This window comes from Eschrichtius robustus, chromosome 2 (assembly GCF_028021215.1).
Source record: "Eschrichtius robustus isolate mEscRob2 chromosome 2, mEscRob2.pri, whole genome shotgun sequence".
NCBI classification, from domain to species: Eukaryota; Metazoa; Chordata; class Mammalia; order Artiodactyla; family Eschrichtiidae; genus Eschrichtius; species Eschrichtius robustus.
This window is the reverse complement of record NC_090825.1, coordinates 169,301,437-169,325,223: the sequence shown is the minus strand read 5'-3', so window position 1 is coordinate 169,325,223 and position 23,787 is coordinate 169,301,437. Positions and strand designations below refer to the sequence as shown.

The 23,787-nt window shown below is 40.2% G+C and overlaps 2 protein-coding genes across 2 annotated transcripts in view; both read right to left on the bottom strand.

Annotated features, from left to right (window-relative positions):
* The window catches only part of LOC137759981 (zinc finger protein 791-like), a 75,430-nt gene extending 65,019 nt beyond the window's left edge, over positions 1–10,411 (bottom strand). Inside the window, exon 1 of the mRNA XM_068536819.1 lies at positions 10,328–10,411. The gene's annotated coding sequence lies outside the window, so the exon portion shown is untranslated. The remainder of the gene's footprint in view (positions 1–10,327) is intronic.
* Positions 7,537–23,416, bottom strand: LOC137759982 (zinc finger protein 709-like). The gene is made up of 4 exons (XM_068536822.1): positions 23,293–23,416; positions 10,328–10,454; positions 10,068–10,128; positions 7,537–9,686 (listed from the first exon to the last, which is right to left on the bottom strand). Exons 1-4 carry the CDS (start codon positions 23,293–23,295, stop codon positions 8,276–8,278), a joined length of 1,602 nt encoding a protein of 533 aa, XP_068392923.1. The 5' UTR covers positions 23,296–23,416; the 3' UTR covers positions 7,537–8,275.
* Positions 23,417–23,787: the final 371 nt, after the last annotated feature.

Here is a 23,787-nt window from a genome sequence, read left to right as displayed (position 1 = left end):
AGCATTTGAATCCAGTTGTCCCAGTGTACTGGAGAGATCCAGTAAAGTGTTTAAGTATGATTCCAGAACTACATTCAAATATTTTCATAATGCTATTTAATTTGTCTCATTTGTTGTGTTATTAGTGGCACCTTGCCAGTGTAGCCAACATACACACTGCAAGCAGCCCTTTTAGGGCAACAGAATTCTCTGGCTAATAAAGAGTCCAAAGCCAAGTGTTCATCAGCTACCATGACTGCCAGAGAGCTGTCCTTCATGGGAAACATCTCAAACATTACCTGTATGCTACATGTATTTTGAATAAGTTTTGGACATTTCACGATTGGCATTAACAATGTATTTGATATCATGTGTGCATAGGTCAGTACCAGTGACTCTGATGACATTGAGCATGTGAGTACAAATGGTAGGAAAACAGCACATTTGTGTTGGATGGGCTAGAGGAGTTTTAAAGGAGGGTGCCCAAAATGAAATATTGACCTGCAGGGTACACGATACAGGTGATGTTGGGAGTGGGATATAAATGTGGTGGCCAGGGAGAACTATTACAATAAAACAAAGACAGAAATGTCTAGTATAGAAAGGCCTCTACTTCTCTACTTATAAGGTGCCAGTAGATTTAATGATCAGAATGAAGTAGTTGGCTCCAAAGACTGGGGATTGAATGTAACTAAAGCCTAGCACAGCAGAAAGACCTATTTAGAAGAAAGTAAGATTTGTCTAGGTAAACCATTAGGCCATCTTCTGAGGGTTGTAGCTGGGGAACTTAAGAGAGGTACAAGGTCCACTGAATACTTTTTTCAAGAGCCCAGTGCTTTGTATTTTGAAAAATGAGTTGATATATCAGTATTTTCTAGTGTCTTGGTGAGTCCTCACGTTTTGGCTTCAGCAGGTTATTTATAATAGAATGAATAATTTGTCTATATACAGCTTCTTAAATGGTCCCATCATAGCAAGTAGTCCAGCAGAGGGGGTAAGGGGCCCTACAAAGTCTATTTGCTGTCAGGTGTAGGGAACACTTCCTCAGCCTGGACAGTAGATGCATCAAAATTATATTAGCAGTGGTGCCTTTTCTTTCTTTTATTGAAGTAGAGTTGATTTACAAAGCTGTGCCAGTCTGCTGTACAGCAAAGTGTCAGCAGTGGTGCCTTTTCCTACATCAGGTGCATTAGTCAGTCACTAAGTTAGCCATGGCAAAGATGGGAAGTCCCTTGATTTTTTTTTAAAATTTATTTATTTAATTTATTTATTTTTGGCTGCACTGGGTCTTCACTGCTGCACAAAGGCTTTCTCTTGTTGTGGTGCGTGGGCTTCTCCTTGTGGTGGCTTCTCTTATTGTGGAGCATGGGCTCTAGGTACGCGGGCTTCCGTAGTCGTCGCTCGCGGGCTCTAGGCGCGCAGGCTCAGTAGTTGTGGTGCACGGGCTTAGTTGCTCCACGGCATGTGGGATCTTCCCCGACCAGGGATCAAACCCGCATCCCCTGCACTGGCCGGCAGACTCCTAACCGCTGCGCCACCAGGGAAGTCCCGTCCCTTGAATCTTGCTTAAACTTTATGCTAGAGACCTCTAAATGGTTACTGATTACAGGAGCTCACAGGGCCAAGATTAATACCGTAAGATCTCAGGTGTAGGTATGTGTCTCAGAAATACGAGTCAATTTGTCATCCTGAACAATGAAATGAGCCTCTGCAGATTGAGGCAGTATGTGTAGAGTAAGCAGTGACCTTGATTTGTACTTGGGTATTTGAGGTAATATAGTCCCAGAGTTCTTTTGCTCAAAAGGGTGACCTTGGATAAGTTGTTGCTATTGGATGGATGAGACAGCTAGATCATTGTCAATAGCCAAAGAATCTGTAATAATGTGCAGATGAGTTTGATTCTTGGCCAGGGAATTCTCTAGTGCTAGTGCAATGGCCTGGAGCTTGACTAATCCATCTGATGCTTGGGTCCAGTTTTTGATCAGAGGTGCCTGTTTGATCTAAAGACAGAACACAGCATCTCTGTAGTAGACTCCATCAGATTTGGTGGCAGCACAATGTCCATAAAAATATGAACTCCATGGTAACTCATGTGCTTCTGACTGATTCTCAAAGACACCAATATGTCTAGAAAGGTGACATCTTCCAGAATGGATTACATCAATTAGAGGACAGGGGAACACACATCCTCTTCGGGTGGGATTATGTTGGAGGTGCCAATTTTGGCTCTGTTTTGTAAGTACCAACTTATGTCCAGTGAAGAGGCTTCTGGTTAGAAAGCGTGAGGGGTCCTGCATTTATGACCCAAGGACAAGTGAACAGCTGACTTTGGAGGATCAACTCCGTTTACAGAAAGACTCTGTCAGTTGCTAGCAGTGGCTTCTGTACTTGTGTGCAGCACTGGCTGAGAATAGTTTCTGGTACAAGAATGCCTTTGGCAATTTAAATTCACCATGGGTGATTTAAAGACTCTTAGATGCATAACAGGAGGCTGCAAAAGCCTCTATGGTAAAGGAGTGTGGGGAGGGAGACATGAATGAACTGTTAAGTTTGAAAAATACTAGAGCCATTTATTTCCCAACTGAAAGCGTTTGTGAATAAGTAAGCAAGCAGATCTGATAAACACGCGATGCCTGTGGTCTCTGTGGCTGATGGAATGTGCCCATGACATGGGTTCTGCCAATTGCTCTGTCACCCTCGCAACTCACAGCCCCAGGTATTGCCTCAGATAAATTTTCCAGAGTGGAATACGCATGGATTTCTAAAGATGTTTCCAAGTAAGCAGGCACAAGTAGGCTTGAGTTGAGAAACAATGATCTGGAAACGGTCTATGGATGGCCAAGGAAGGAAATCATGCTGGTTTACACGAATGAGGATGTCCCCAGGCAGATCCCACTTGGGACATACCTTTATGTTTCAGAACCACAGTATTTCCAAAGATCTGTCTGAGGAATCTGACTTACTCAAAGATAGATGTGGGAGCCCTCTCTCTTCACTTAGTTATGTGATGAGGTGATGAGAGGAGGACGGGTGCAGCCCTAGTGGGTGTTAAGACAGGGTTGTAAGAAAGGCCTGTTGTGGTCCATGTCCTTCTTCCCCAGCCCTTCAGTTCTTCCTGGAAGGATCCCAGAATTGTGGGAAAAAAGGCTGAACACATAATCAAAGTTCAGGAGAGTTTAACCATCTCCTAGCATACGAAGGCATTTGTGTTATTCATTTCCTCCCTCCCTCCCTCCCATCTATCAATCTATCTATTTTACATATTTATAAAACTTTATAAAAACTCACAGCTATTACTTTTTTAAAATTGAGGTATAGTTGATTTGCAACGCTGTGCCAATCTCTGCTGTACAGCAAAGTGACCCAGTTATATGCATATAGACATTCTTTTCCATCATGGTTTATCACAGGATATTGAATATAGTTTCCTGTGCTATACATTAGGACCTTGTTGTTTATCCATTCTAAATATAATAGTTTGCCATCTACCAACCCCAAACTCCCGGTCCATCCTCACAGCTATTATTTTTGTCTCCTACTCTTACACAACACATGCTGGAAGTCTAAGCATATGGAAATGAAACCTCTGAATAGCAAAATGGGCCAATGGATCACTGATGCATAAGACTTCCAACCACTCCTGCAATAAAAAGACATTGGAAAATTTCTCATTTCTCCTTTTATACTAAATTAGGATATTACCTGAAATAATACCCTCTCTCTACAGCTCACCTCAATTATTCCTTGGATGACTGCCTCTAAACATCCACAGCTTTTTTTCATGTTTCCACTGGGAAACCACAGCAGACTTGCACAGTTATCACCCTACTCATAGGATAAACTCAGGATGGGCTAGAACAGTGCAGATGAATGTGTTTCCCTAAATGGGAGGAACTCCACGATTTAATGGGGTAAACACTGTGTTGCTTAGTGTGTAAAGGAGCAAAATGAAAATGCCAAATACTGTAACATTTTAGAAAATGTAAAGGTAAATGAAAATTCCCTCAAATGACATGGCCCAAATCAATAGGAAGTCCCAAGATCCAGGTAACAATGTCCAAACTCATGAGCACATATTCTATATACAAAATGTTTAACAGTTGCAAAAATGAAGATGAACCATGTCTGTATCTTTATCTTTATGGGGAATCTTTACTGTGAATCACAGGAATGCAGGATTTCTATACTGGTGCAATCTACTTAATTACACAGCCAAGCAGTTCCTGAAAGAGCGTTTAAGATGTATTATATGGTAGAAATTCAGTGATCAATAATGACATCATCATTCACTGAGGCACCTACCCTCAGAGAAAAGATATATACACACCGCACGTTCCCTATTTTCTCACATTATTGTTTTACATTCCATCAAAGCCCTTATTTCCATCTATAAACCAAAGCTTTACCATACCTCTTTTCCCACAAAAATATAAACACCAGGACTGCAAGAACCTGTTTGTCTCGCTGTATCCAAATCCTACAGTGCCTTGATTATTTGTGCTAAATGGGGTATGCTGACTCTAAAGTGCATGGCAATGAGGGATGTTGAAACATTAGCATTAAGAGTATAGTCGACCCAACAATCCCACTACTGGGCATATACCCTGAGAAAACCGTAATTCAAAAAGAGTCATGTACCACAATGTTCACTGCAGCTCTATTTACAATAGGCAGGACACGGAAGCAACCTAAGTGTCCATCGACAGATGAATGGATAAAGAAGATGTGGCACATATATACAATGGAATATTACTCAGCCATAAAAGGAAACGAAATTGAGTTATTTGTAGTGAGGTGGATGGACCTAGAGACTGTCATACAGAGCGAAGTAAGTCAGAAAGAGAAAAACAAATACTGTATGCTAACACATATATATGGAATCTAAGAAAAAAAAAAAAGGTCATGAAGAACCTAGGGGCAAGACGGGAATAAAGACTCAGACCTATTAGAGAATGGACTTCAGGATATGGGGAGGGGGAAGGGTAAGCTGTGACTAAGTGAGAGAGTGGCATGGACATATATACACTACCAAATGTAAAATAGCTAGCTAGTGGGAAGCAGCCACATAGCACAGGGAGATAAGCTCAGTGCTTTGTGACCACCTAGAGGGGTGGGATAGGGAGGGTGGGAGGAAGGGAGACGCAAGACGGAAGAGATATGGGGATATATGTATGGGTATAACTGATTCACTTTGTTATAAAGCAGAAACTAACACACCATTGTAAAGCAATTATACTCCAATAAAGATGTTAAAAAAAAAAAAAGAGTATAGTCTCTGAGAAAAAAAGGCTTGATTGCAACAGTGGTCCTGTCTTTCTCTCTTGCTAGGTATGTGTTCTCTCACAAATTACCTAAACTTACAAACATCAGTTGAGTCATAAATGAGATATTAAAAAAGACTTGAACTTTATAGTAAGGGGTGTCTAATACACTGTAGGAAATACATCAGTGTTTGGATAACAAGTAGGATAGGCAAAAGCTGTTCCAGAGGACAGGGAACTGGCCTGCATTCTTTGCAAGGCCAACTCTTTTCCTGGTGAAGAGAAAAATGTCACACACCACCTTCATCAAAGGTGTTCATTGACTATGACGGACCAAGACAAAAATTAGGGTATTTTGTAACCATATCTCTAAAAATGATAAAAGATAAAGTTCCAAATAATAAAAATGACCAGTATACCCCTCTTCTTTCTAATGTAACTGGGGCTTCTTATGAATTAAGTTTAGCTCCACTACACTGTTTTTGCCTTCTATAAAACAAGGATTATGATAACCAACGAAAGAATAAAGTTACCCTCCTCACGGCATCCAATACAGAAAAACGTCTTGCTTTCTTGGGTAGCAGTCAAATCCTCTAACACAAGCCAAACTCCTATAAGAAGAAGTCCTTCTGAGCATCCTGTACTATTATACCTCACATCACTTAATGGTTTGTGCTCATTCTTACTAGAATTCATTACACCCCTCTCTTTGACTACAAGCGCAATCCTGTAGATCACTGACAAGAGGGTGCTTAAAAAAACAAAACACGATTTAAGTATTTGGTACTAAGAATAAATGAGAAATTAATTTCATAATAAATATCGTAACTACAAAAGAATAAAAAATAAAATTTGCCTGAGGAAAATATACCTGAACTTGTATGTACATAAAATTGACTTAAAATATAAATGATTAAGTGAAAGAAAATTGCAAAGTTTATCTGAAAATACATAATTATAAGGGGATATTTTAATATATCCTTTCAGGAAATGAAATACACAATAATATTTGTTAGCATTGGACAGCTTAGAAAACAGTTAATAATATATTTCTATGAAAGAACTATAGAAGCATTCCTGTAACAAAAAAATATACATAGTTTAATCACATACAGTCAAACAAAATTGAAAACACTGAGGTATTACACTGAGCTCCAAGAAACAAGAAAACCTCAGTCTCCTGACAGGAGAAAGGTGCTTATTCTCACATGGAAAGACCAAGTGAAGGTAGCCAGTGAACACTGCAGTAGAGAAAAAACTCCCATGTCATTCTTTTTGATTACACCACTGCAGATGTCATGGTAAATCAGGAAAACATACTCACTAGGACTGTTAACAGCACAAGGTGTTTCCTACACAAATCAGACCTTCCTTATATGGATATAATCTAGAGAAGAGGGGAATCAAAGAATACTCCCAAGCACGACAATCTGATTAGTTTCCTGGTGGACACAAGAGACCCTGGAGAAGCTGGATTTTTGACGTGGATCTTGGGAAGACATCAGTTGAAACCAGAGGTCTCAGAAAAATGGATATCATACAGTTATTTGTGGTTTTGAGGATACTCTTGACTGGAAGGGCAAAAAATATGGAAAATGGGCAGGAAGATGGTATACCTGAAGCTCCTGTGCATCTGTCTCTCTCTCTATAAGGTGGCTGTGAAATCTGACTACTGCCTTCCTCACTTCTGCCTTCCAAATCTCATGCAAGTCAGACTGTTGGTGGATTCTAACAAGGAACCACAAAGGGGATGAGTTCTGGAAAATCTAGTTCCTAACATTACCTATAGGGGGGATAACTCCAGCTCTAGATTTTGTTGCCCTATCAGGCCTCTCTTCTTAATTCAAAGTCTATTCACCAAATTATAGTCAGAAGGAAGGACATAAAGCAAAGACCCAAATATGAAAATAATAATTCACATGGAAACTATATTCTTTTATAAGTGAGGCATACGTAAGTATTTATTCAACTGTTTATTAGTATGGAAAATGGAAAAAGCCTCTTATACCCTTCACCCCCAAAAAGGAGCTTTGTCGGTAAGAAAGATAAATATATATACTGGACTAGGATATCCAAGAACTGCCACAAGGCCATTAGGAAAATCCAAATACCAAACTGTCATTTTTCAGTGGCCCCTTAACACAGAACAAATAAAACATTATAAAACAATGTTAACCTAATTTCATTATTAGAAATACGCTTCAATTCACCTATAATCCAACAGGTTTCAAATAGGAAAGAGAAAATATTATTAACTGATTTAAAGAAAAAGCACTACCTATTAATCTTATGTACTGCTGTGGAAACATATGACTTATAAAATCATCTCACCTTGTATTCATTTCTGAGAGTAATTACTAGAAATCCACTGTCCAATGGTGCACTCTAAGAAAAGAGGCTTGATAAAGACAACATATTTACAACTTTAATAACAACTCTTTCCTATTTTCTGGAACGTTACACATAGATTAATTTCCATCAAGCTTTCTCATATTACTTACATTTATATTCTTTTTTACATGTAAAGATGTAGGCTCACTGAAATCTTTCCCAGGCTGTTTAACTCAAGAGTTTTTGTCCAGTGAGTCCTTTCATCCTTTCAGAACTGGGATGACTCAAGGCTTTCCAACATTCTTTACATTTATATGGTGTCTTTCCAGTGTGTGTTCTCACACGTCTTCAAACGGTTTGTGACAAATGAAGGGTTTACCACATTCCCTCCACTCTGATCTTTTTCACATCTTCAAAAAAAAAAACTCTGATAACATCTGAAGGCTTTTCCACATTCCTTACAGTCACAGGGTTTCTCTTCAGTATGAGTTTTTTTGCACATTTCTAATGAAGTGTAATCTCTGCAGGATTTACCACATTGCTTACAAGGTTTCTCTTCTATGGGAGTCCTTTCATGTGTTTTCAAACTTTGAAAATATCTGAAGGCTTTCCTGCCTTGTTTACACTGACAGGCTTTCTCTCCAGTGTGGCTTCTTTCATGTTTCCAAAGTGAAGTTGATCAACTAAAGGCTTTTCCATATTCCTTATTCATAGAATTTCTTCTCAGTATGAACTCTTTTGTGCTTTTGGAAGGAAGTGTAATATCTGAAAGCTCTACCACATTGTTCACATTCATAGGGTTTCTCTCCAGTGTGCAGTCTCATGTGTACTCTTAAGGTCTGGTGATGGGAGAGGGCTTTCCCACATTCCTTGCATTCATAGGGTTTCTCTCCAGTATGAGTTCTTCCGTGTGACTGTAAGGAATTGTAATAACTGAAGGCTTTACCACATTGTTCACATTCGAAGGGTTTCCCTCCAGTATGAATTTGTTTGTGTTTGTGAAAGGAAGGGTAATATCTGAAGGCTTTACCACATTGCTTACATTCATAGGGTTTCTCTCCAGTGTGCAGTCTCATGTGTATTTTTAAGGTTTGGTGATGGGAGAGGGCTTTCCCACATTCCTTGCATTCATAGGGTTTCTCTCCAGTATGAGTTCTTCTGTGTGATTGTAAGGAATTATAGTAACTGAAGGCTTTACCACATTGTTTACATTCATAGGGTTTCTCTCCAGTGTGAATCCTTTGATGTATTCGAAAAGAACTAGGAGAAATGAAGGCTCTCTCACATTCCTTACATTTATAAGGTCCATCTCCAGTGTGAGTGATCATGTGTGCTCGAAGGCTTGAGAGACCTCTGAAGGCTCTCCCACATTCCTTACATTCATAAGGCTTTTCCCCAGTATGAATTCTTTCATGTTTTCGAAAAGAACTGGGACAACTGAAGGCTTTACCACACTGCTTACATTCATAGGGTTTCTCTCCTGTATGAGTCCTTTCATGTGTTCGAAAAGTATGATAATATCTAAGGAATTTTCCACATTGTTTACACTGATAGGGTTTCTCTTCACTGTGAGTTGTTTCATGTGTTCGCAATGAAGAGGAACAATTAAAAGCTTTCCCGCATGCCTTACAAGTATATGGAGCATCTCCAGTGTGTGTTACCATGTGTCTTCGAAATGCTGTGCTCCACATGAAAGCTTCCCCACATTCCTTACATTCATAGGGTTTTTCTCCTGTGTGAATCCTTTCATGTGTTTGAAAGGATGCGCGGGAATGGAACGCTTTTCCACATTCCTTACATTTATATTTTTTCTCTTGATTGTGATTTTTTTCATGTGCCTCCAAAAATTGGAGATAGCTAAAGGCTTTACCGCATTCCTTACATTTATATGGCTTCTCTCCATGTTTCTGATACTCATATGGTTTACGTTCAGTGTGACAGCTCATGTGTCTCTTAAGGGATGAATGACGCGTAAAGACTTTTCCACATGTACTGCATTCACGTGGTTTCACTCCAGTAGTTTTCTTGTTCAGATTGAGATTTGGAATAAGGCTGAAGTTTTCTCCACACTGACTACCCTCTTTACTTTCACAGAGTCTCTCTACCACATGACTTCTGTAAAAAACAAGGAGTATATTATCAATGAGGTCTTTATTAACAATTTTATACTTAATAGTAGGATATTTGAAGTACATTTTTATCACTTATAGCAATAGTGTAGGTTTTATGCCTTGTCTGAATTGTTTCAAGTTGAATATAAGAAATGCTCTTGCAATCATCAAAACAGTGACATTCATATAGAGTTTATTTATAGTGTTGAACGATTTTGCAAACACTAAACATCTATGTCACATAAGAAAGTAATTTTGGTGAAAATTTTCTAAGAATAACTAAATTTGGAGCATGCATTATTTCTTCTATTTCCTTCTTTTAAAATTGCATAACATAACAGGATACTCACATGAGGCACTATTTTATATTGTGAGTGTGACTTACCTTAGTTTTCTCCCCTGGTTTTTGTACTGATCTTCAATGTCATGATCTTCCCATTTTTCTCCTAAATTGCAGACCAAGAAAAATGATCCCAAAATATTAGAAGTTATAGAAAAACTATCTAAGTCCATTGTTGGCTGTGACCATGCCTAGTTTATTTAGCAATATCCTGCATTTCCACATTCAACATCTTGGAACAATGTTAACGAGCAAGAAACATGTGTTCTCTAATTGACAAAGTAAAGGTAAGTTGTCATCCTCACCTACTGAGGCCAGGTTCCTCAACGTTTCCCACATCACATCTCTGTAGAGTTTCTTCTGTGAAGGATCCAGTAAAGCCCACTCCTCCAGGGTGAAGTTCACAGCCACATCCTCAAAGGTCACTGAGTCCTAAAACATCCCAAATATGTGTATAGTAGGGTGTGTGAGACTAACAGCACTGGACATCTGTACACCATTTATACGAAGGTTATGTATGCTCCTGTCATCTCCAAACATCTATTCTATGACTTGGTCATCAGAAACTGACTCTCTGTCCACACTTCCTCACAAGTTTAACAGCATCGTGAAAACATGCAAATTATTTACATAGTTTTATTGTGATCTCGTCACATCTTATTTCTCTCTAATTGCAGGGTCCAGAGCATGTTGGGAAATGACAGAAACACTACACACATGAAACAAGTATCATTTTAAGATCATGGATTCCTTGTGAGGAAAACTCTTCCCTCGCCCTTCTTATTACCCACCATTTACAGCACACCATGAGCCAAAGGGTCAAATTTGCATAAGATTTTACTAAATAAAAACATAGTGAAAACTAAAAGCTTTTAGTTCTATGCCTATCACCAAACATGAGAATCCAGAACACCTGTAGAAATCCAGCTTTTAATAAGGTCCAGCTGGCTATTTCATCCCTAAGTACTCCAGGCCTTTAGAAGTAGTGTGGTATGATGTAGCTGGTGGAATGAAAATATCCTTGTCAGGAAATATTGCTTTTAACTTGTGTAATACTTACCACAGGCTCAGTTTTCCCTTTCTCTCTCTGGTTTGATGGACTAGAAAGTTATTTGGAACTTAGAGTTCAGATACTAGGAAGAAGATGTCACAACTTAGACCACAAAGTCCCTATACTTGTGAGCCTTGAGGCTGCTTAGAGGCACACAAAGTGCGATAATATGCCAGAAGAGCTCTTTATGGCAGAACGAGAACACTGGGCCCTGTGCCTTGCTGACCTTGAGGAACAGCTGCAGACTGCAAGTGTGTTCACTGAAAATCACAATGGATTCATGGCTAATTTGCCCATAAAATATATGAAGGATTCAGCAGTGCTTTCCTCCAAACGACTCTAAAATCTCTATTTTCAAACAGCAGGAAGAAGTGTTTCCCAACCAGCCATTCTAGAGGCTGTTCTCCCAATTTCTCTAATTCCCAAGCTCCTATCTGGTCTACAGAAGCATGATGGCTTGACCACTGAACATACGAATTCCTTAGTTGATGACACCACATACTGCCAATAGTGAATGAAAGGGTTTACTTCCATAATTGAGGTCTCTGGGGAAAGTAAGGCATACTTCTCCAGCTGTCATGAAATGGCTTGAGAGAGAAAGGAAAGGTGCCTGGACTTTTTTTTTTTTTTAATTGAGGTTAGGGGGTGGGTTTGGGTGAGGGTTCACACACAAGAACAGGATCTTATGAGGACTGACTGTTTTGCTACTGCCAAAGGAAGGAGCACCAAGGCACTCTTATCACTTGGTATAGATGTGGGTCAAAGAGAAATGAGGGGGGATGAGACTTTAAGGTTGTCAGCAGCCAGTCATCAAAAACTGGAGTCAGAGAATTCTGGTTTCTGGTTTTGGATGCCATCATTCACAACCTCATAAAAAAAAGTGAAAACACTTGAAATTGACAACTCTTCTTAGTTCCATCAGAGCTCTGAAGTCACAGGAAACCACTGTTTTCAAAGTTGGGAAACAGAAAATAAAGATACAAGGCCTATACTGAAAACAATCTATTTCACCAGAAGCTAGTTCAAAGACAAAAGAGGGCAAACAATGAAGAACACAATATCCATGAACTCTAGGACAATGACAGAATGTTTAAAATACATACAATGGAAATACCTGAAGGAAAAGAAAGACAGAAAGAAACAGAAGAAATAAGCAAAATAATAATTACTGAGATTTTTCAAAAATTAATCATTGATGGCAAACCACAGATCCAGGAAGCTCAGAGAACACAAAATGAAAACGCTAAAAAACGTACACCCATGACACAGTGGTTAAGAATCCACCTGCCAGTGCAGGGGACACGGGTTCAAGCCCTGGTCCAGGAAGACCCCACATGCCGCGGAGCAACTAAGCCCGTGCACCACAACTACTGAAGCCCGCGCGCCTACAGCCCATGCTCCACAACTAGAGAAGCCACTGCAATGAGAAGCCCGCGCACTGCAATGAAGAGTAGCTCCCACTTGCCACAGCTAAAGAAAGCCCGCACACAGCAACAAAGACCCAATGCAGCCAAAAAATAAATAAAATTAATTAAAAAAAAAGCACACCCAAGTATATCATATTCAAACTGAAGAAAAAGAGCATATATTGAAAAAAGCTAGCAGAAGAAACACCTTAGTTATAGAGAAAAAAAGATTAAAAAATTTTTTTATTTTATTGAAGCATAGTTGATTTACAGCGTTGTGGATTTTAAAAAATATATATATATATTTATTTATTATTTACTTTATTTACTTACTTATTTAGGCTGCACTGGGTTTTAGCTGCGGCATGCATGCAGGATCTAGTTCCCTGACAAGGGATGAAACCCGAGACCCCGGCATTGGGAGCTCAGAGTCTTACCCACTGGACTACCAGGGAAGTCCCTACAATGTTAATTTCTGCTGTACAGCAAAGTGAAATCAGTTATACATATATATTCTTTTTCATATTCCTTTCCATTATGGTTTATTACAGGATATTGACTATAGTTCCATGCTATACAGTAGGACCTTGTTGTTTATCCATTCTATATATAATAGTTTGCATCTGCTAATCCCAAACTCCCAATCCATCCGTCCCCCACTCCCTCTTGGCAACCACCAGTCTGTTCTCTATATCTGTGAGTCTGTTTCTGTTTCATAGATAAGTTCATTTGTGTCATATTTTAGATTCCACATGTAAGTGATATCATATGGTATTTGTCTTTCTCGTTCTGACTTACTTCACTTAGTATGATAATCTTTAGGTCCATCCATGTTGCTGCACATGCCATTATTTTATTCTTTTTTATGACTGAGTAGTATTCCTTTTTTTTTTTTTTGGTGTGTGTGTGTCTGTGTATTTATATATATATGTATATATATACACCAATCTTCTTCATTCATCTATTGATGGACATTTAGATTGTTTCCATGTCTTGGCTGTTGTGAATAGTGCTGCTATGAACATAGGGGTGCATGTATCTTTTCTAATTATAGTTTTGTCTATATGTCCAGGACTGGGATTGCTGGCTCATATGGCAACTCTATTTTTAGTTTTTTAAGGAACCTCCATACTGTTTTCCATAGTGGCTGCACCAACTTACATTCCCACCAACAGTGTAGGAGGGTTCCCTTTTCTCTACACCCTTTCCAGCATTTATTATTTGTAGACTCTTTAATGATGGCCATTCTGACCAGTGTCAGGTGGTACCTAATTGTAGTTTTGATTTGCATAGAGAAAAAAAGACTTGAATTAAATCAGACTTGTTTACAGAAACCACATAAGGAAGAAGAGAGTGGAGTGAAATACTGTACAGGCAGGAATACTTCATTTCATTGTGCTTCACTTTATTGTACTTTGCAGATTTTGTGTATTTTACATATTAAAAGTTTGTGGCAACCCTACATTGCCAGATGATAGTTAACACTTTTTAGCAGTAAGTTCTAAAATTGAGCTATGTAGATTGTTTTTTTAGACATAATGCTATTGCATACTTAATAGGCTACAATATAGTATAAACATAACTTTTATATGCACTGGGAAACCAAAAAATAAGTGTGACTCACTTTATTGTGGTGGTCCTGAACAGAACCCCCAATCTCTGAGGTATGCCTGTATTTAAAGTTTTGAAAGAAAAAAACCCATTCTCTTGGGACTTCCCTGGTGGCGCAGTGGTTTAGAATCCGCCTGCCAATGCAGGGGACACGGGTTCAAGCCCTGGTCCGGGAGGATCCCTTATGCCATGGAGCGACTAAGCCCGTGCACCACAACTACTGAGCTTGTGCTCTAGAGCCCATGAGCCACAATTACTGGGCCCGTGTGCCACAACTACTGAAGCCCGCGTGCCTAGAGCCCGTGCTCCACAACAAGAGAGGCCACTGCAATGAGAAGCCCGCGCACCGCAACGAGGAGTAGCCCCCACTTGCCGCAACTAGAGAAGCCCGCACGTAGCAACGAAGACCCAACACAGCCAACAATAAATAAACAAAATAAATTTAAAAAAAAGAAAGAATAAAGTATGGTTCTTTAAAAAAAACCCCAAAAGCTCTTAGTTTTCAAATCCCAAAGCTAGTCTTTTGAAAATATTGATTTAATAAAAATGATAAACATCTAATCAAGACAACTGAGAAAAGAAGAAAAACAGAAATTACTAAATCATAAATAAAAGGAGGAGGAAATAACCATGAAAAAGGATTTGATACCATCCAACATCCATTTATGATAACAAACTAGAAATTGAGGGGAAGGCTCTCTTCTTAAAAAAGAACAACTATACAACACCTGTAGGTAAGATCATACTGAGTGGTGAGAAACTGGATGCTTTACTGTTAAGAGGGGAATAGGGCAAGGAAATTTCCTTTCACTGCTCCTATTAAACAATGTACTGGAAGCCCTAGCCAATGCAGTAAGGTAAGAAAAAGAAATAAAAGGTATACAGAATGGGAAACAACAAATAAAACTGTCTTTGTTCCTTATGACATGATTGTTTATGCAAAATATCTGATAGCATCCATAACAACAGAGATAACCCCTGGAATTAGTAACAGTGTACAGCAAGGTTGAAGGATACACAAGTCAATTGCTTTCCTATAGACCCACACAAATACAGTCAATTGATCTTTGACAAAGGAGTAAAGGCAATTCAATGGAAAAAGTAAGGCCTTTTCAACAATGCTGTAAATAATGGATATTCACATAGAAACACACATGAGCATACACAAAATGAAAGTCGACACACACCTTACACCTTTCACAAAAATTAACTTAAAACAAATCATATATCTAAATGTCAAATGAAAAAGCAAAAACCTGCTAGAAGATAACATATGAGAAACTATAGGTGACCTTGGGTTCGGTCATAAATTTTTCCATAAGACACACACACAAAAATCCACAAAAGAGAAAAAATGCTAAGTTTCACTTCATTAAAATGAAAAACTCCCGCTCTGGAAGAAGTGTTTAGAGAATGAAAAGGCAAGTCACACACCAGGAGAAAATCCTTTGTAAAACACTTATCTGATAAATAACTGATACCCAAAACATCTAAAGAACTCTTAAAGCTCAACAATAAGATTACAAATACTTCAAATAAAAATGGGCAAAAGATGTGAACAGACAACTCACCAAAGAAAGACAGATGGAAAATAAGGAATTTGAAAACATGCTCAACATACGTCACTGGGGAATTACAAATAAAACAATGAGCTATCACTACATACTTATTAAATGCCAAAAATTTTGAAACACTCAGAACACCAGCCATTGGTGAAGATGTGATGCTATAGATAATCCTTATTCATCATTGGTGGGAATGAAATTTGATATGCCTGTATTGGAAGACAGGAATTTTCTGTCAAAACTAAATACACTCTTACTTCTCATACTAAGATCCAACAATCACACTTGTTGGTATTGACCTAAATGAGTTGACCTCACGATCTCACATTTTCACAAAAACCTACATATGAATGTTTGTAGGCACTTTATTCATACTTGGCAAGGGTTAAGAGTTAAGCAAGATATCTTTCAAGAGTCAAATGGATAAATCAGTGGTATATCCTTACAATGAAATACTGTTCAGTGATAAAAGGAAATGAGGTATCAAGCCATGAAAACACATGGAGGAACCTTAAAAGTATACTGCTAAGTGAAAGAAGCCAATCTCACAAGGCTACACACTGTATGATTCCAAGTGAATGACACCCTGGAAAAGACAAAACTATGGGCCAGTAAAAAGATCTCAGGCTGTGAAGGATTTGAGGGTTGGAGGGAGGGATGAATGAATAGGTGGGGCATAAAAGATGTTTAGGAAAGTGAAACTACTGTATGTGATACAGAAATGAAGGACACAGGTCATAAAACATTTGCCAAGCCCACAGATCTTATAACGCAGAGTCAATGCTAATGTAAACCGTGCAATTTACTGTATCAGTATTTGCTGAGCAATTTGAACAAATGTACCAGTTAAACAAGAAGTGAAAAATAGTGCAAACTGTGGATGCAGAGGGGTTATGTGGGAATTCTCTATCCTTTCTGATCTATTTTCCTGTAAACTTAAAACTACCCTAAAACAACTGAAGTGTATTAGAAAAAAAAAAGATGAAGACAAACGAATTACAATTCACCCCTGATTTGACTGACTGATGACTGAAACAGGACACCTTTCATTCAACTGATTTGAACTTATTCAATAAGGCAGTATGGTGCTCCATGAGCCTGAGACCAGTAAGAGAGGTAAAACGTCCACTGAATGCCATGTTGAAGAGAACTGCACTGCATATTCTGAGAAGTGCCATGGTTACTATCAATAGTGTCTAGAACTCCAACATGGATGAGGATTGTCCTGGCAAGACAGTGTGTTCTGGACCTAGGGCATGTTAGACGAGATTTACCTTGATTTATATTTTTGGTATCTCTTGAGTTCAGAGGTTCCTAAAGTTCTTTTACCACAAAGGGGCAACTCTTGGACAATCGTCCAAAAGTCTGTGAATACAAGTAGATGAGGCCAATTTTGGTCAGTAGTAAGATGACTGCCTGATGTTTGGTTAGGGTGACCCTGGGGTTTGGTCATTCATCAGGGATATCACAATTAAGGGATGAAGAGCAGCAACTCTCCATGGAGCTCATCATGTAGGAATGCATATTGTCATCCTTAAAGTCTATGCACACCCAAAAGCTGTGCATTCCGTCAATCCCAGGGAAGCCTCCATCTGGGGAAGTGGTGACCTTTTCCAACACCAAAGCAACTTTCAAGGGACTGAATAGGGAAGAGGCCACCCTCCTGCAGGAGGCATAGGCCAGGACAGGTTTGACTCCATCATGTCACATGGAGGTGTTGGTAGGCATGCCGACCCGATGGGGTGCTATTTCCAAGGTCAAAGGCATAATGGGCAGTTCAGCAGAGGATCGCATGCTCAGCACTTGTGAGAGCCTCTATTTTCAAGAGAGCCCGGTACATGGTGATAACTGAAGTTCTAAGGCAGTTCCTTGCACCAGAAGCCTATAGACAACTTAAGGCCATCATGGGTAATTCCAGGAGGCATTAGCCTCTATACTGAGGGAGACTCCAAGGGAACTAACAGGAGTGCCTGTTGTATGGCCATTTAAACACAGTCCAGAACCTTCTGTAGTAGGGATGCCCTCAAGGTAGGGGCCAATTTCCAAGTAATAGTAAAAATGGGCTCAGGTAAAATTCATAAATAAGGAATATGTTGTCTCCCCAGCACCAAAAGAACCTAGTAGATCTTGTGGTGCTGAGAGGGACTACAGATATTTCTTCACATTGTCAGGGAGGGAGCAGCTGTCTAATTACCAAAAAACATTCAGAAACTTAACCAAGGGCCTCACACATGTGTGGGGTCAATGGCCCATACACTTTTTGCAAGCTCCTTTTTTCAATAATTGTATGTTCTGAATGAATGAGAAATGAATGTCCTCAGAGGAGGATGTCGTTAGTGTGATGTCATACCTGTGCTCCTGGAACAAAGTGCATGCAGTTCAGATCTTCCTGCAGAGACTGTGGGATGGCCAAGCTGCTGAGGTTCCCTGAGGGTAACCAGGTAAAGGTGTATCATGTCCCTTCAGAGGTGAAGGCAACTGCAGCTGAGAGGGTGTTGAAATAGGCACTGAACAGAACAGGCTTATCAAATCTGTGAGAGCAGGATATTTACCAGCCGCTGATTGGATGGAGTAAGTAATTTCCATAATGTTGGAGACTAGGAATAGGGGCTAATTTGATGCAACCACAGCTCGGGTTGCTGTAATCCACTATGAGGTGTCATTCATCCTTTCCAGGTTTAAGGGCAGACCAAATAAGGCTATTAAAAGAAGAAAATTGGCGGTAATCACTTCTCCCTAAATACATTTCTTATAATGGTTTTCCATAATTCAAGGCCTTGTTTAATTTAAATCAGGCCATAGTAACTAATTTAACTGATAGCTAAGGTCTCTCTCTGGAGTCTCATTTTGTCTAGTCAATTTGGAAGTAGAAGACTTAATTTAATTTTACTTAATGAACCATGGGTTCAGAGCTTCCCTGCTCACTATGGGATATTTTGGGACAATGGGCGATATGACTATGAGAAATTTAGGCAAGATGAGAGCTCTGCTGCTGAAGGCAAACTATATCTATTTGTCCTTTATATTATAGTCAGTAAGTCTTCCTAAGATGATGAGGTAAATTGTTTAAATTTAGTGGGATCCCCAGGTATACCTGTAATTTGAAACCTAGTTTGATTAATTACATGAAGTTTTGTGAATTAGTGCAGTACAGGAGATGTTAATATTAATTCAAACCCATATTATAGAGGACCAAAAGCCAAGCAGGCCCCTTCCATCTTTTTGCTATGCAAATTTTTTTAGCATATTTTGGATTTACAATTGAGTGAAATTGTGTTCCTTTGTTTCAGTACCTTTCTTCTCTTGTTCCCTCCCTCCAGTCCTTCCCTGTTTTGTATTTTAGGTCACTGGATATACTCTGGGGGAGAGGGTGTCCTCTCTTCTCTTGTATTGATAATTTCTTTCCTCCAGACAGCCTCACCCCAGTGCCATCAGGGTCAGAGGCCTCCTTCATGATAACTGGTTACTTTATAGAAATTAAGCACCCTAGGCTTAAATTGTTTTAAATTAATCCCTTTGCTGTGCCACAGTGAGGCTATGGGTTTTGTCCACCGTAACTCAGAGGGTCAGGATCTTTGTTGCAGTAGAGGCAGGGGCAGCAGCAGCAGAGGTACTTAAGGGTCCTGGTGAGCCCTCTGGTATTAGGAGTGGACTCAGCCTGGCACCGACTAGCTACCTTTACCCTCTCTTCTCTTTCTCTCTGGAATAATTGTTCTTTTCGGAGTGACCATCCAAGGGGCTCACCTCATTCACAGGGTATAATCATCTGAGTACCCCCCGAAGATCCGCCCCCCCCCCCCCCCGCCCCAAGGTCTGGGTGAACCCAGCCTCAGTCACACCTTCACTCCAAACACAAATAGATTCCATCCAAGCCATGGACTCAGGACCACTATAAGGAGGGCCCCATTCCCATGCTCCTGCTCCCAAAAGATAAGGAATTACCAAAACTGCCTGTGTATATAGAACCCAGGCTTGGTGGATCAGCAATGCCACACAGGGCAGCACAGCGCACAGGAGGAGACCCCAGCAAACAGCAGCTCACAGAGGAGGAGCCTCTAGGCTTTCTTATCAGCCTGTCCTGATAAGAAGCACTATGGGAAAAAGAAGGGGTGAGGCTTATCTTTCAGTAGTCAAACATCAAATATGTGGATCCTGACTACTCATTATAAGAACAAACCCAGGTAAGAGAAACACGCATTCGCACTGGCTTGTTTTTATATAAAGAAACATTAACAGGATGATCAAGAAGTAATCAAAATTACTGGTAATTTGAGAGTGGGTGGAGTAAGAGTACAGGAGTGGAGGAGGATATGTAGGTAGGGAGTCATTAAGTTTCTTATTTCAGGAATATTTTTTAACCCTCATGTGCATGATTTATTTAAAATCAGGAGAGAAATTGATATACGTCATATTTTCCCATGCTTAATCATTATTTTAAATTAATTTTTGCTTTTTAAAATTAATTTTAACTTTTCTACATAGGAAACCACTCCAAGATTTAATCCTTTAAATGCTAACAGATATAAAACTGCACACCGTCAAAGATTTACAAATCCCCTTCTAACTAAAAGGACAAGAACATTATAGTTTGTCCCTCCACTACATTTCACACTGGGGATATTTTCAGGAATGAGTGGCATAATATAAAATATTAGGGGTTTGCAATTAAACCCTGAAATAGACTAGGAATTTAAAAGATGTATATAAGCTTTGAGGTGTTTTCTTCATTATCCACAGAAATATAAATTCAATTGTTTTTTTCCTCACATCCATTAAAATAAGATTTGCTTTAGGAATAGCATGGCCTTTTAAATGTCAAAGTTCCCTAGGGACAGGAGGGCATTATGCTAAGTGAAATAAGTCAGAGAAAGATAAATACTTAATAACTGTAAATGGAGTATAACCTTAAAAAATTGTATAATAAATAAATAATTTTTTTTAATGGAATAAGCACCTGAGCACTTAAATACACCCATCTCATGTTGAAGTTCTTTTGCCTAAATGGAACAAAATTCTAATTGGTTCCACAATTTTCTTGCTTTGCTCACATCGTATCTCTCAATCAACTTACACACTAAAAGCCCCAAAGCTAATGGAAACTAGAGTCAAAGAACTGCAATCTTCAGTTGAGAAAGAAATCCAAAGAAAGAAACACATATTTGAAATGACTCTGTGATTTTGAGGATTCCAGTATTTATGTGAAAAATTTAACAATTTTTGCAAAGTACTTGGAAATTGATATTGGCTTATTCAACCTCCTTAAGGTAGAATTTTAAAGCTTTTCATGCATTGGAACTCTACCTGGTTTTGGACCAACCCCAGAACAAAACAGAGCCACCTCTTACACACACACACACACACACACACACACACACACACACACACACACATGCGACTGCAATAAACCTGGAGAACTTGCATGAGGGAACTCACCTTAAAAGGAGAAACTGTATAGTTTTTAAAATTGTATAAAATAAAATCATTTGCTCTGCTATAAACCACCATTAAAAATCACAGTGCTTTAATTTGGTACTCAAATACCATTTTTGGATTAAAAATTGTCACGGAAGTAATAAATGATTTCAACAACAACAACAACAACAAAAGAAACACAAATACTGGAATCAACACAGATAAGCAGCCTTCTAGCTACAGTTCAGAAGAAAAACCCACTTTCAGAAAGATGACCAAATTCCCAGACTTGGCGTCTAAGATATAACCCCTAGAGTGGGTTAGTCGCTGGAGAAGGAGGGTAGGGACAGCTGAGGAGCCACATGAATGAATTCTGGGAGCTCCACATGCCCTCCCGCGTCCTGTAAGCATGGAAGTCCTGCCTCCACTAGGTTCTAGTTTCACAAGTGAGGAAACTGTCAGCCTGATCCAATTTAAGGTTCTGACCCAAATTCATAAACCCTTTGTCCACAAGACAGAGGATATGATCGTAACAGACTCTCTCAATGTGCACAAATTACACTGAGTGCACCTACACTGTGGATGCACAACTCAAACACGACGTCTAGAAATGTCTAGGCCTATGGAACCACAACTACAACCTCAGAAAGGGAATCAATCCCACCTCCTTGCAGGTGCACCCCCAGCTTTCCAGGGCTCTGTAGCTTCTCTCAGCGTAAGTCTCCTTGTGTGATGGGTGTAAGCAGGTAGGACACCTGCAGGGGAGGCTCCCCAGGAAGAACAACTGGGCCTGCAAGTCCTTCTCTTTACAGGCTCAAGGAAGCGTGGATCACTGACTACAGGCCTCTGCTCTACACTGGAGGTGCTTTGGAACACAGCTGATGTTTTAACTGACACAAACCTGGTGTTTGAACAATCCAGCAAAATAATTTAAACCCATCATTTATGTGGAAAGGAGATAAGAAAATTGTAAGCCACTGTTACTAGTTCAACCAGAAAACACAAAATATCTACTCGTTTCAGAAGACAAGATGTCAGTTAATGATTATTTCCAAAGCAAGAAACTGGTTTGAAAATAATTAATCGCACTTGAACACTTGGTCTGCAAGTCTCAGCAGACACCACACAATCTGAGAATTTCATTTGAAATCACCCAAAAGTAAAGAATAGTCCTCAGAAACTTACTACACACGCTTGGGGGAAGAAAAAAAGCAAAACAAGAATTTGTAAATGGAATGTAATCCTGGAATATTTTATTTTTTTCTGAAATTCACCACTTTTGCCTCTTTGGAAATATTTTATACTACTGTCTTTGAAGCTGTATTGATTAAATACATTTTATCTGATTGAAAAACGATGTTTAAATACATGAATAAATCTTTTAAAGGTGACAATCCCAGGGAGGGCCAACGCTGACAGCACGTATCACCCAGGGAAGTTTTAAAGAGGAACCTCCACCCATAGGATGTCTGTGCCCAGGAATGAGTCTGGGAGGAGAGGCACAAGGATTTTGAACAACCTAATTCCAGGAGGTTATTCTTTGGTTTCTTCTCATGGAAAACACCCACAGACAAAAGTAAACTGAAAAAAATGGGCCATCCAGGGCTCTGGGGGAAAATGATAAACAGTTAAAATACTGGGTCTGTTTGAAATGTACCACGGAGGACAAATAGTTGATAACGATGCTGTGAATCAGAGAAAGAAATGGCTTTGGGAATGTGGGGTGCATTGTGAAAATTTAGGGATTTATTACCAGCCCTAGAAAGAGCTAGGCTGAGGGGACAGGGTCGTGGACTTGAGACTCTGCTACCCAAATAATTGGAAAACTCAAAGAGAAAACGGGTGCCCCCTGGGAGAAAGTAAGGACTGGGGACCCCCCAGACCACAGCTCCTCTCACGCACGAACCACGGAGACCGAGTCACGATGGTCCCCTGATGACCCTCCCGGTGGTCACCACACAATCTGGGGCGGACGTGGGGCTGCGGGGCCGGGGCCGAAGCCGCGGCTTGCAGTGACGGGACAGGACACAGGGGTCCCGGCTGCCGGCCCCGCCCCAACGCTGCCGGACGGAGGGGACCGAGGTCCGAGCGGCGCCACTCGCGTCCTCAAGACTCCAGAGTTGACAGCGGGGAGGCCCGGTACCATCACAGCTGGTTCGGGTCAATTCCAGCCAACGTCTCCTTCCCTCCCGCTCCAACTCCGCACCCTGGTAACCCACACTCACCATTTCTAGGTTTCCTGGGTCTCTCTGAATCCTTCCTACGACTCCCACGACAACCGCAGGTCACAGCGCGACAGACCCTGAGGCACTGCCACCACCGTCATTGAAGGATAGGAAACCGGATCGCTAGCCCGGCCTGAGGGAGAGTGAAAACGCCCGAGCTAGAGCGGTGCGTCGCCCCACCCACCTGCCCAAGCGGTGCCCCTGATTGGACAGTTTGCAAGGCCGCATTCCCCCAGTGCTTGAGTGACAGCTGGGCGGGAGGACGTGTGACTCTTGGAAACTAGCTTCCGCCCCGCCCCTGCCCCGACCCATGCTGAGGGCAGCGGGTGGGGCGGAAACCTGACCCAGCCTGATTCCTTTGCATTGAAACAGAACTTTTCCGCCCAGCTCTATATGAACACATGAGCGCAGGGAATTTCTGACTGAGTTTCCCAATGGAGCAACTAAGCACAGAGCATGAGGGTAGCCCAGGCAGGTGTATGATCAGGCCACCCA

What these genes read in the sequence shown, in the direction of transcription:
- LOC137759982 (XM_068536822.1), bottom strand. An exon ending in GAGGAACCTGGCCTCAGTAG is followed by an intron (nt 10,129 to 10,327) that starts GTGAGGATGACA and finishes TCTGCAATTTAG; the next exon opens with GAGAAAAATGGGAAGATCAT. An exon ending in AACCAGGGGAGAAAACTAAG is followed by an intron (nt 9,687 to 10,067) that starts GTAAGTCACACT and finishes TGTTTTTTACAG; the next exon opens with AAGTCATGTGGTAGAGAGAC.